The sequence below is a fragment of the Cervus canadensis genome, chromosome 6 (assembly GCF_019320065.1).
Source record: "Cervus canadensis isolate Bull #8, Minnesota chromosome 6, ASM1932006v1, whole genome shotgun sequence".
Classification (NCBI taxonomy): domain Eukaryota; kingdom Metazoa; phylum Chordata; class Mammalia; order Artiodactyla; family Cervidae; genus Cervus; species Cervus canadensis.
In genome coordinates, this window is record NC_057391.1 from 7,091,970 (window position 1) to 7,106,172 (window position 14,203).

The 14,203-nt window shown below is 39.6% G+C and overlaps 1 protein-coding gene across 2 annotated transcripts in view; it reads left to right on the top strand.

The window, feature by feature from the left end:
- IQGAP2 (IQ motif containing GTPase activating protein 2) overlaps nt 1-14,203 on the top strand; it is a 299,140-nt gene that overhangs the window by 173,261 nt on the left and 111,676 nt on the right. For both annotated transcript variants that reach the window (XM_043470700.1, XM_043470701.1), the window contains 4 exons: nt 6,680-6,747; nt 7,062-7,175; nt 7,849-8,027; nt 10,088-10,175. In XM_043470700.1, coding sequence (XP_043326635.1) covers nt 6,680-6,747; nt 7,062-7,175; nt 7,849-8,027; nt 10,088-10,175 — 449 coding nt within the window. The remainder of the gene's footprint in view (nt 1-6,679; nt 6,748-7,061; nt 7,176-7,848; nt 8,028-10,087; nt 10,176-14,203) is intronic.

Consider the following 14,203-nt stretch of genomic DNA (forward strand, 5'->3'; position numbering starts at 1 on the left):
ATACACACACACACACAAGAGTAAAAATAAAAGCAGACCGACGCCTACTGAGCCCTTCATTACATGCCGGGTACTGTTCCAAGTATGCTGTTACAGGTATAATCTCAGTTAATCCTCATGACATGCGTTTTCTGTACAGTTATTTGTCTCATTTTAAACTATGGCTGGCCAAGATCATACAGCTAGTAAAGGGCAGGGTTGGGATTCAGAACCAGGCTGGGTGGCACCAGAACCTGCAGTTACTTAGGCAGCCAGTCAGTTTTCCTCAGAAGGGAGCCCAATATTTCCATCCTACTAGGAAAATGAAAAGAACAGTGGCATTAGACTTGAACTTCAGCACAGGTCTCTAAGCTGTTACATTTAGGATATTTTTAAAAGGACGCTTCCCCAAACTTCAGAACTGGAAGGACCTTGAGATGTTGAGTGCAGTTTCTTTATTTCACCGATGAGGAAATTGAAAGATTGGTTTACGTGAGTCAGAGTCACATACTGAAATGTGGCCAGGCTGGGGCCAGGATCCAGGGCTTCTGACTCGTTCCCTCTTCTTCCTAATCAGCCATGAGGCTTTGATTTACATTCACCTCCCATATTACAACGTAAAATGAACTGTGCATGATGTGATCCAGAAAAGTTGAAATAAATTCAGCCTTTGCCTTTTAAGTTTGCATTTTATTACTGTAGCACCTCTTAACACATATATTCAAAGTAGTAGAAAAAAACTGATAGTTTTTTTTTTTTTTCTCTTTTGCTTTCTTTATTGCTTCCTTTACTTGAGCTGATGTTATTAGTACAAAATAGGAGCACATGGGCCAATGAGGCTTTTGCTACCGTAGGACAACTCCTCTATTACTGGCCTTTTCTTAGCAACACAAATGTACGGTACCTTTTGATGTGATGAAATGCTGGCTGTTTCATTCTAAGTGCTTCTTATACGCGGAAAGGGACATTATTTCCTCAGCTTCCTTTAGAATGCTCCTAGCTATTTGTATTGGTTGTTAGGCACTGAAGGTGCTTAATAAATTCAGCCTTGAAGAGCTCCAAGAAATTGGTGATTGGACAGACTTTTGTTTTTTAAACACTAGGACTGGATTTCCTACCTACATCAGGCAATGCCCTCATTTGAATCGAAGTGCTTGGAAAGGAGTGGGCTACTGGTGCTAATTCTTTTCAGCATGGGAATCCAGAATAAGTACTTTTCCTAGTAAACATTTGCCCCTTTGACTAATCTGCTTGGACATACCTCCCACACAGAGATTTAGTATATAAACTCCCACACTGTGAAAAGTTATCTTTTCAAAACTAATAGTTTAAACTTCAGCCTCAAAGATAAAATAAATGCTGAAAATTGAGACCAAATAAAAATACACCTTAACATTAAAAAATACATACTTTTGGTGAAAGTATGTAAATGCAAATGGGATTTCTACCTGATCCTGACTAGCACACGAAAATCTGATTTGAGGCAAATCTGACTCGAAGATTTTTCTATCTAAAAGGTACCTGACTTCTCAGCACCATCTTGTGGTAACTTTTAGTTAAACTGGGATGTTTGCTTGTTGTGAGATTTATGTTATACAGCAGAAATGGAGAAGTAAGAAGTATAATCAGAAAGTCTTCCAGTTTCTTTAATACCGTAGGGAAACATGAACACTTTTGTTTAGTGTAATTAATTTAGCTCGTATTACCAACAAACCTGTGTTTTGTGGAAGCCTGAGTACCTTATAGGGACAGACAGTTGAGAGTAATTAAACGAATGACCAGACAGATAACACAAAGGAGATACAGTGAAAACAGTTATGTCAAGCTCGTCGGTCACGGTTGTCTTAGTCTCCTTACAAAACTGACGTGAAATGACTAAAGTAGTAGGAGTTCCTCTAATATATAATGTTATTTGTTTATTTCTGTCTGTGCTGGGTCTTTATTGCTGCATAGATTTTTCTCTGCTGTGGTGAGCTGCTCTAGCTTCAGCTCACAGGCTTCTCACTGCGGTGGCTTCTCCTGGGGCAGAGCACAGACCCTCGAGCCGGAGGAAGCCAGGAGTTGCAGCATCGGGCCCGGTACTTTGCCTCCTGGGCTCTAGAGCAGAGGCCCAGTACTTGGGGCGCACGGCCTTAGTTCCTCACAGCGTGTGGGATCTTCACGGCTCAGGAATTGAACCTGTGTCTCCTGAGTTGGCAGGCTGATTCTTTACCACCAGGGGAAGCTGCTGTTTGTTTTAATCATCTGTAGTAAGAAAGAGTGCTATCCATTGACCAGAAAATTAAGTAGCTCATGACAGAAAGCAGACAGCTAGGACTGGATTGGCTGAAAAACCAAGCAGAGGGCCACAGCCCAGAAGCCATTGAGTTGTGCAGCAGAGCTTGGAGCGGCTGTGGGGTTTGGGTCTGAGCAGAGATGGGAAGAGGAGAGGCCTCAGCCAGCATAATTTGGATCAGTTAGACCTGCTGAACCTGCTGGTCCTTCCCCAAGGCAACACGTGGAGATGCTGATGGCAGGGTAGCACACCAGTATCAAGAAGACACAGGGAACCCCATCTAAGAAGATAAGGCGGTGAGCGCCCTCTGCGCGTCAGCCTCCTTGTTCCTCTCCCGTCTCCCTAAGGCTGCCCTCTGGCACGGGATGCTTGTGGCTTAGTCGCCAAGTCCTGTCCGACTCTTGTGGCCCCGTGGGCTGTAGCCCGCCAGGCTCCTCTGACCATGGGACTCTCCAGGCAAGAACACCAGACTGGGTAGCCATTTCTTTCTCCAGAGGATCTTCCTGACCCAGGAATCGAACCCAGGTCTCCTGCACTGCAGGCAGTTTCTTTACGAACAGAGCTACCCGGGAAGCCTCGGGCATGGGGACCTGCAGCCAACAGTGACAAAGAGTTGCAAGTCTCAGACCTCAAGATGAGCCCCAAATCAGGAAATGCCAGACATTTGAAGGAAACTAAAGCTCTGAAAGAGGAATTACATTCAACACACAGAACCAACACCCAGGGAACAAATGAAAATAGTAAAATACGTGCACTTAGTAAGTCGTTCATTTTGTCTACTTAGTAAATAGGCTTATAAATAGCAAAACCAAAGAAAAAACTAAGAAAGAAGAAAACTGGATACAGATTAAATTAGGAAATAAACTAATAAAATTTATTTACCTAAACTTTTATTGCATAATCTGAAAATTTAAAAGTGCATCTAGAATTCCAGATTATCTCAACCTTACATAGGAGGGGAGATAGAAGTGGAAATACATTAAGGATAACTGATATTCATTAGCTTAGCCTTTGATGCAAGAATATAAATTTCAAGTATGTTAAAACTAACAGAATATTAAAATAATATACATCAATATACACATTAAATATGAAATTATTTTATGCATAAAATTTATTAGAAGAGATTTTATGGGAAACTCCTAGTTAAATTTTACTGTCACATTTTCAAAGTTTTTCCCATTGAATTACTTTTATACTTTTTTTTTGGTCAACTTGTTCAGGTGTATTTTTTTATTTAGTTGTGAAAGGGGATAAAACTACAAATCAGGAACCATGAAAGAATGCATACAGTGGTATTTTTTTGATCATTTATGGATCTATTTTTATCTTTTCAAATATGGCTTGATTTTACTTTCCTAGAATTCTTTTGTAACTACACCCCTTTCTGTTTAATTCTGTTGAATTTTGTTGTTTCTGTTACTAGTCAGAAGTGAGTGACTAGGTTGACATTTTATTTGGTCCAAGTGACATGAGGTCCCTTTTACCTGGAATATTTTTTCTTGTGTAATAAATTGAGAATTGGTTCATAAAATATTATGGTTTTGGAAATGTCAGCATCCTAGTTTTAATTATAATGACTTGTTATATCCCTGGTAATCTCTAAAGACCTAGAATTTAAGGAATGTATCCTGTCTTTCTAGCTTTGAATTATGAACACATAATGTCTATTTTACATTGAACGATGTTCAGAGTCTAATATGTTTTTCCCTTGTGAATAAGATACAAATATATTGGAATTTAGTAGTAAAATACCGTATGTTTAAAGTGTCTTTTGTCCTTTGTTGTTTTGAGGGAAAAGAAGGGGGAAAAAAAAACCAAGAAAGATAAATCCCCCCAGAAAACAACCTTTAAAATTCAGAAGTTCATTAATATGCATTTCCTGGAAGAAATTTAAATGACCAATATGTGTATGAAAAATGCTTACCCTCACAATGAACAAAAGGAAATGTAAACTTTAATGACATTTTTCGGCTATCAGATTGGTGAGGTTGTCATGGATAGAACCTCTGCTCTTAAGGGGACAAAGAAAATGGCATTTTCATGGATTGCTAGTAGAGTGGGGCCATGCCCAACACCTGGGTCTTAGTTCAGTTAAACATTCAGACTCAGGACCGCGTGCCATAACCACGTTGACTGCAGATGCTCAGAAGGAAATACCGCCTGCCAGCAGGACGGCATCAAGCGTTTGCTCTGCAGTGGGAGGCTTCTCAACACTCCACGTAGTTGTCCACACAGCCATTTAGGACCTGTTCTCTTTGGTGCCCTAGGTGATAACTTGGGTGTGAAGTTATGAATGACACCAACAGTGGTAGTTACTGAAGGCTCCCTGGCTGAGCACCTCAGTCCCCAGGAGCCAGTATCTATTATAGCAGCCCCATAGCATGGCTTCCCAGTTTCCTGCAAGAAGTGTTCCAGTTACAAGAGTCGCTGAACTCAGGAACACCCAAACTGTGTGGAGCCTCCTAGGTATTTATGATGCCTTCTGGTCAAGATGCAGCTTGCCAATCAAGGGTTATTTTTCCCCTAAGCAATGATGCTTAGTAACATGGTTGGCAGTATACATTTATTGGGTGCCTGGGGGAACGGAGCTTGAACGTGAACTGAAGGAGGACACTTTCTATTGCAGAAGGGAGAGGAGTTTCATTAACCCTTTCCTCACAGAGAATAAATGAGTATAATCTCTTTCAAGAACACAATTTGATAATATATATTAAAAGTTTTATATATATATCCTTTCAATTTGATGATTTTCTTTGTAGGGATTTATGTGATGAGTAAGATATATGCACAGTTCAGTTCAGTTGCTCAGTGGTGTCCGACCCTTTGTGACCCCGTGGACTGATGTGCCTATATATGTAGGTTCACTGCAACATTATTTATCGTAGTGGATAATTAATGATCGTCTAAATGCTCAGCAATTGGTTAAGCAAATTATAGTACATTGATACTATAGAATACTGTGTGGTGGCTCTGATGGTAAAGAATCTGCCTGCAGTGTGGGAGACCCAGGCTTGATTCCTGGGTGGGAAAGATCCTCTGGAGAAGGGAATGGCTCCCCACTCCAGTATCCTTGCCTGGAGAATTCCATGGACAGAGGAACCTGGTGGGCTACAGTCTATGGGGTCACAGAGAGTCGGACACGACTAAGTGATTAACGCTTTCACTTTTTTCATGTGAATTTATGGAATAGATATTTCCAGAAACAATATTAAAATGATTTATATCAGAGTATTTACTGTTTAACTCTGAATGGTGATTTTCTATGTATTCTTTTGAAACCACAGATCAGTAATTTTTAACTTTGATCACATATTGCTTTTCTAAGTGATTATTTCTTACAAAGATCGAAAAATTTAATATCAATGCATACTGCTTACACTGATTAATCATGCATTTTAAGAGTTTTCATTCCATTAAGAAGGCTTGATCTTGAACTCTTAATGAAATTTTGTGTTTATAAACTCAGATATATCTCATATCAACATTTGAAATGAGTCTTGAAATACTTCAAACCATCAAAATCATTCTCAGTTCATTTTCCCATATATGGTATTTGTAATTCTAATGTCTAATTAAAATCTTCTAAGTTATAAGTCTATCAGAACTGATACTAAGTGAATAAAGAATTTTTAGTTGGGTTGTAGAGTTGATCTTGGGTACTGGGAAGGTTAAAATACATGTAGTTCAGAAATTATGGCTCAATGTTTTTGAGGTGAGAAGTCACATAACTAAATATTTTCATCCTTTGGTAGAATTTAGATGTCAGACTCTAGCTTCTTTTGTCAGATTACAAGCAGGTTAGTTGTGACCATCATTGCTTCCTATTGAACTTTTTAAAAATATGTACACTTTTCTCTGCATTTTCCACTTTTAAAAATATATCCATGTCATAGTAATATATCCACATCGTGATTTGTCTTTAACATCTTTCCGTCCACCAGTAGTCTTACTGCTCTATTTATTGGTTCAGAATGTATAAAACAAATAGTTCTTCAAGGGGGTATATGGCACTTGAAGGCATATATAGGTATGGAAAGGAACATATAATTTGAGCTATACTTTAAGCAAAATAAAATCATGTAGTATCCAAAGAAGTGTTTATTCTGTGTGTTACTTGCTGTTTTGTGTTGTGTCCCTTAGCCTCCCTATAATTGGATGATTAGGTTAGCTTGCCTGTGGACGTGCTATGTAGTTCAGACCAGTCTTCAGACGGTGACTGGGCCTCTAGTCCTGGTCCCTCCTGGTCCCAGTAGGGCCTGCCTCACCTTGGGACATGGTTGCCTCATCTGTAAGGTGCCTGGATTAAATGAGAGGATCTCTTAGGAGTTTCTCAAATAAAAAAGACCCTGAAGACTTATGCAATTTCTAGCTCTAAGATTTATGATGATGAAGTTTCTGATAGTTCTATGGTTTCTCTTTCAGTTTATATCTGTTCAAACTAGGAATTGCACCCCAGATCCAGGATTTGTTGGGCAAAGTAGACTTCACAGGTACTATTCTTTTTCTTGATAATCTTTTACAGCGTGGTTATTAAGAAAATGTAGCAATTTTTTCTTCATTTTGATATTGATTCCTTTTTCCCTTTATATTGATCAGGGGAGAAAACTTGATTATCTTTAGACTCTGCCAAGTTTCTGTTTGCTCACCTTTGTGAAATGAGAAGCTGAGGCTTCTTTCTAAGGTTCTTCTTTAGAACTGACCCCATGTTCTTGATGAACACATTTCTTAACACAAATACACTCATTCCTGCCTCCATCTCTATGGCTTTCATTGATTTTTTTTTAATTTTGTTGTTCTTTTTCAGAGGAGGAAATCAGTAATATGAGAAAGGAGCTTGAGAAATATGGAATACAAATGCCATCTTTTAGCAAAATAGGTGGTATTCTGGCTAATGAACTGTCTGTGGATGAAGCTGCACGTGAGTCTGCTTAAGATTCAAACTTGCCAATGACATGAGACTTACCTATTCTTCAGTTTGGTTATAAGAAATAGAATATTTAGAAGATATTATAAGCACGCTAATTTTTTTATAATATGTATTATAGGTAATTGATTTGAGCATCAGAATATAACCAAATATCAGGATATAACATCAGAATATAACCAAAAAATTGACCTTGGACTCTAGACATCTACTTGTACAATGCAATTTAAGAAGTTCCAGAAGTATCTTTATTCTCCCAAACGTCTCTCTGCTTTCTTTGTCCTTAGATTTCAGTGGCAGGGTACTCACTGCTGGGAATCTTTCCATGTCGCAAGTTAAACTGCAGTCGTCTCTTGAAGCCAACATGATACTTTCCAAGTGTCACTCTGCAAACCCCCAGTGGTTGCCATAATCTTTGATTCACATTCAATGCAAGTTGAATAAATGAATAGGAATTATATAACAGATGCTGAGACAGGACCCGAGATAAATGGGCAGGTGGGGAGGTTGTCACAGGGATGTTCTGTGATGTGTCTGAGGTTCTGTTGTTTGAATTCTTGATTGGACCCCATGGAAGAAAGCAAAACTGCTTAAGTTACGCACAGCCAGTACACCTGTCCATGTTGTCTTTTGCTGATAAAGTTCTATTTTTCTTTTTACTTTGTAGTGCATGCTGCGGTTATAGCCATTAATGAAGCTATTGAAAAAGGAATCGCTGAGCAGACCATTATAACTCTAAGAAACCCAAATGCAGTTTTGACTTTAGTGGATGATGATCTCGCAGAGGAATATCAGAAGGAGCTCTGGGAAGCCAAGAAAAGAAAAGAGGAAAATGCAAGGCTGAAGGTATTCAGTTAGATTATGAGTGGTCAATATAGTAATAAGTATGGTTATGCATTGCTAGTTTGAAAAAGCTTTAATATTACGAGGGATATTTTTAAGTCCGCTGGCTGTGATCTCTCTAGCCAGAGGCTGTTGGTTTGGATGAAGTATAAAGGTAAAATGAGACCATGCCCTCTGTAAGGAAATTAGGTTTTCTTTTTTGATGAGTATTACAGGTAGCAAGGATGAAAGATCATGTTGAAAACTTATCAAGAAGGTGTAGAAGGAGCAGTTAAAGATATTCCCTCTTTGAATATCACCAGCAAACCTTGTATTGGGTGACTCACCTTTAGATTTATTACTAGAGGCTAATCATTGGGTGTGGTGAGGTTAGAGGAGACACTTTTGAATTCACTTTCCTTGTATTTTCCCCATAGTTTCCCCTCGCATTTGAAGAAGTGATTTCCCTCCTTGGAAAGCAGCTCCTGACCCTCACATTATATTTCCCGCCTCCTGTCTTATGGAAAACTTTGCACTCAGATTCCACTTCCACACCAGCTTTCCGCTCCTTAAAGTCTTGCCATGTCAGCGTCAGCTCCATTCCCAAAGTAGCCCCTTTATCTTCACTTGTTCTTGGTGGATGGCATTGGGCACACTTGCCCCACACTGCCCCCCGGCCTTACACTGCCTGCTTCGCCACCCCTACCCGCGTTTTCTGTGCCTCTCTGCTGCTGTGGACCCCCTCTGCATCTCTTCATGTCTCTGCTTGTTCCTCTCCCTAAATGTGGAGAGCCTTCAACATCTGACGTTGAATCACTCCTTTCTCTGTACTTCCTCCACTGAGCTCATCTACCTGTTGAAGAACGCAAGCTGTCAGCTTGATAGCCTCATCCCTTTGCCCCATCCCATCCGGAAGATGCTCGTCCCTACCCTCCCCTTCTCAGAAACATGCCTGGTACTGACTTCCTTGGAATGACTCCCACGCTGTTTCAGAACTCTTTTATGCCCTCTGTGTCCTGTGCATCACTACCTGTGCTGCCTTTTCTTGCTGGGCTGACCTCCATCCACCCTCCTTTTCGTTTCACCACTCCTGTCTTGGCTCTGCCCCTCCTGACCTTGTCTCAGGGCTCTTCCCCTTGGGTTCCCCGGCTTCCTATCATTTTCCAAGCCAACCCCTCTCCCGAGTTCCAGGTTGCAAAATTGATCTTTAGCTACAGATCTGATGTCATCCCACCAGAAACCTCCCACGATTCCCTGCCGCCTACTGAGTCAAGCACAGGTCCTTCTGCTGGCCTCAAAAGGTCCCAGCATACCCAACCCGCCTCCCCGTCTTTCTGGCTAACCCAGGACACACACTCCGACTGTAGCCCTGACGCACCAAGGTTTCTCACTGTTGTGATCAAATCCTGTTGTCTGCATCCTTCTCTCCTCTGCCTTGAACATTGCTCTCTTCCTCCATGATGATGATGAAGGTCACTCAGTCGTATCTGACCCCATAGACTGTAGCCCACCAGGCTCCTCTGTCCATGGAATTCTCCAGGCAATAATACCAGAATGGGCAGCCATTCCCTTCTCCAGGGGATCTTCCTGGCCCAGGTCTCTTGCTCTGCAGGCAGATTCTTTACCATCTGAGCCACCAGGGAAACCCCCTCTTCTTCCAGGCCCTCCTCAGTTGTTGTCTCTCTTTAAAATTTTCTTTCCACCCAGGTACTTCCTAGAATATATTTTGTTTGGCTATATTTGTTATTTATGTTCTTGATTTTTCTGTTAGACTGAATCAAATGGCCAATATTCAGCTGGTTTTGATCTACAAAAAACGGCAATATCAAGTGGTCCAACCTAATGTTTTCCACGTTAGACAATTAGGCCTTTACAGGGAGTCACTGGGTCTGTTGTTCATTTTTGTAACCTCTGCTGGCATAGCTAACCCTGGTGCTCTGCACAGGGCAGGCACTCTTAAATGCTTGTATTGAGTTCACAAGAATATTAGCAAATGGTTTTTAGTGCTCTTTAAGTTTTTGCTTTTGAATATCAAGTTTTGGAAACATTTAACCTCAAGAATCAAAGAAGCCTTTGTTTTGCAGAATAACTGTATCTCAGAAGAAGAAAGAGATGCATATGAAGAATTGCTGACACAAGCAGAAATCCAAGGCAATATCAATAAAGTCAACAGTGAGTAATGGATCATATGGAGGAAATGGATACTTCTATAAGATGCAAATTTTTCTTATCTGGATCTCAGCAAAACTCTTAACATATATCCTTATAAAAGTGCCTTATATGATGACAGATCCACTGAAAGTGTTGCTCTTAATTATGGTGCATCATCTGCTAGTTGTCCATGGAGCTTTTCTGGCCATCTTGTCCCCAGTCCATGCAAAGTATCTCAAAACATCTTGAAGCTAGTTTGACTGTACCTTCCTGTTTCATCACAGGTACAGTGTATGTCATTTTTTGAACCTGTCCCTTATTGGGCTAACCTTAAAGGTCTTTTAGTGAAGATTATGAGTTAACAATTGTCATTCCTTGCCCAGGATTATATGATAACATTTTATTGAAATTGTAAAGCTGTTGTTGACACCTCTGCTTTTTATTACTTCTGAATTATTAGTCTGCAGTGTGTAAGGATTGTTCTTTTAGTGCTTGTGTAGCTTTGGTGCAAGTGAATAAGATGTGGCAGACCTATAAATCACATCGTGGCAGGTTTAAATCCCATGGCCCTGAGACTCCATGGAGTCACACAGGACATTTCTCCTTGGTACCTAGTTCAGTTATGTGACTATAAAGAACAGAAAACTGGGGTAATTCAAATAAGCATGTGCAAGTTTAGATACACTAGTCTCTTTATTAGTCTTTTTTGTTTCTCTAGTAAAATTTATTTTTACTTGAAGCAGTAAGGAATTCTCTTTGACATTTATGTCCCCAAGGTCAACCTAAATAACCCACATATACCCAAAAATGAATACATCAAAGACTAGTTAGTCCATTTAATAAGGCATGTCAACTTCTGCCAAGTTTAAACTTGGAGTGTCCGCTAATTCCAGTAGTCCTAAACCCTCATGATAACCTCCTAGATGAGCTTTGAATGTTCTTTATGGCTCTTAGCGCTTTCAAGGAAATGCGCATCTATAGGTATTACTCAGGAGTTTTCCTCTAAGTTGCTGGTAGAGACATATATTAAAGGCTTCAAACAAGGAGGCCCAGAGAAAATTGATAGATATGTCTAGGAGGTAACAACTGAGTGGGTTTGAGAATTTACCTCCACTTACAAGTACTGAGAGCACTAGGATTGCTTTTTTTAAGGAACACCTTGACATTTTGAGATGTGTGTTCCTATTTTTATTCTTATTAAATTTTGAACATGTTGGTGATGATACATGAAGTACAATTTCAAGTTTCTCTTTCTGCTCTATTTGAAAGCTGAGAATTTCATTATGCTTGACAGAAATGGATTATAGGAAGAAACTAATATTGCCAGCGAGACATCTGAGGTTCATAAGCTTAGTGGGGAAATGGTTCCATAGCTCTGTGCCATCCTTTATTTTTGAAATGTTTATAACCACTAGAATAGATTTCTTTTTCATGTTAAGTATAACACCTTATATAAATGTTTCATTACTTGATTGAATGACACAATTTCCTGACCACAAATTTGATGCCAAATCGACTATACTTTTTTTCCACTTTTAAGTAAAAAGCATGAGATGATTTGTACTAATGCATAACCAGCTAAAATTATGAAAGACATTGTAGTGTTTAATGGCTTTAAATGCTTGGAACATGATTATTCTGAAGGTTTTGATCTCTCCCCGTTGGAAAATTTATAGTAATACTAGAAATATCCAGTATTAGTCTTGAAAAAATTCTCCAAAGTATATTTTAGCCAGTGACATGACAATGAGACAATGGTATGCTTTAAAATATGTCAGTGTAACTACTTGACAAGCTTTTTCCTAGTCATTGAGCTTGTTATATTAAAATGTTAAGGTGTGTACATTTGTAGCAGCCATGGTAATGGCAGAAAGTGACAGCTTTGATGGTAGTGGTACCAGGTCTGTTTTCAGAGGCTTCAGGTTTGTTTGGACTGTGGTCATTTAACTTGGAGTTTGGTACATGCTTTCCATTCATTATATATATTCTGTTAAGATTAGGGCTTGAGACTTTGTTAAATGCAGAGTGTAAAAGAGTGGTTAAGCTTAGTTTACATATATTTTTTAGAAGAAATGGTTCATGAAGAGTGTTTTAAAGGATATATTTTTTTCTTGTAATATTTTACCATATAGCTTTCCAAACGTATATAATAGAGTTTTCAAAGGTGAAGTACAGTTCTATTCAGGATAAGTAGAGACACAACCAAAAGGCCTTGGGTAACCTTCACAGGGCATCAAATACGACAGCCAAACACTGACCTTCCTTTCTGGAATTCTTTCATTTATCATACTAGTTCTAAGAATAGAAAAAGGCATTTGGGTCCTTAGGGTATTATTCTAACTTATTCTAAGTGTAAGTTTTCTGGGGTGTGGCACGAAAGACTGCATTCGTTGTAAGTATTTCCTGTTCTTGAATGAGGTATCTCAGTAGAAAAGCTATTGAGCTTGGCTCCTTGCGAATATAGGTGGAGAAGATAAATTCCTGTCTGTTAAAAAGGGTTAGAATAATCTTAGCTATAGTCTAATCATGTGTTAGGGAGACAGACTAATCCTTGAAAACTCTAGAAATGTAGGGGTCTGTGTTATTTCTACTAACCTGAAACCTTCTCTATAAGGCAAAACCCTACTGGTTCCGTCCAGTTTCTGTTGCCTGGTAGCAGAGTTCATCACTCATTCTTCCATTTGGTCAGCAATTCCATTTCTGTTTTCTTGAAACTGTACTGAATTTACTGTTCCAAGTACCCTCCATGTGGTCACTAAAATTCAGGTCTTTATAATCTGAATGTTATAACTCATAGAGACATCACAGAGCTTCTGATTGGATCAGGTATTGTAAACCAAAGCATCTCTGTGATGAGGGATTTTTGGGGGGGAGGGGGGGGTTAAATGATACAGTAGTCCTCCCCCACCCCCACTCCCCACTTATCCACAGTTTTCTTGACGGAAATTTCAGTTCCCTGCTGTCAATTGCAGTCTGAAAATGTTAAATGGAAATTTCCAGGAATAACGCCTATCTTTTCAGTTCCACGCTGTTCCAAGTAGCATGGTGAACTCTCACGCCACCCCCCTTGGCACGTGGACCGTCGCCTTGTCCAGGATGCCCCACCCTGAGTCACTTAGTGGCCATCTCGGCCACCAGGCTGTCGGTGTCATAATGCTTGTGTCCATGCCATCCTTGTTTTACTTAACAGTGGCCCCAAAGCCTGAGAGTAGTGATGCTGGCAATTCAGAGATGCCCAAGAGAAGCTATTAAGTGCCTTCTTTAAGTGAAAAGCCAATGGGTCAATGAAGAAATCAAAAAATAGCTTGAGATGAATGAAAATGGAAACCCAACTTTCCAAAACTTATGGGTCATGGCAAAAGCAGCTCCAAGAGAGAAGCATATATCAGTACACAACTATTTCAAGAAACAAGAAAAATTGTAAAATAACAATAAATAAAACTGAAACAGAGTCATAGGCACAGAGAACAAGCTAATTTTTGTCAGAAGGGAGATGGATGGGATGGGAGAAATAGTTAAGATGTTTAAGAGGTACACACTACCAGTATAAAATAAGGAAGTCCTAAGAATGTTATTAGTTATTATTGTTCATCTCTTACTATGCCTATCTTATAAATTAAACTTTATCACAGATGTGTATATATAGGTTAAAAAAAAAAATACCTGCAGGATTCGGTTCTATCCATGGTTTCAGACATCCAGGGGAGTTCTTGGAACCATACTAACACATGGGACCACCATTTCAATGTAGAATTATATACTCATGTGAGTTTTGATTGTAATATTTTAAAAAACATATCTGAAATTACGTTCCCCTAAAAAAACTACCCTTTACAAAACACAAGAGATAAGGGAGACTATTTGGGGACTTAATAACCATTCTCCTCCGGGTCCCACAGTGCTCATTCAGAGGGAAGATAGAGCCCTAGGGCACGCCCTGCTTCTGGTCTTCACGTGTCTTTAACCTCCTTGGGGAGGCAGAGCTAGCACGCAAAGAGCGTTAAAGAGCAATGCCGGTGGGATACACATGGCCCAGTCCTAAATACTAT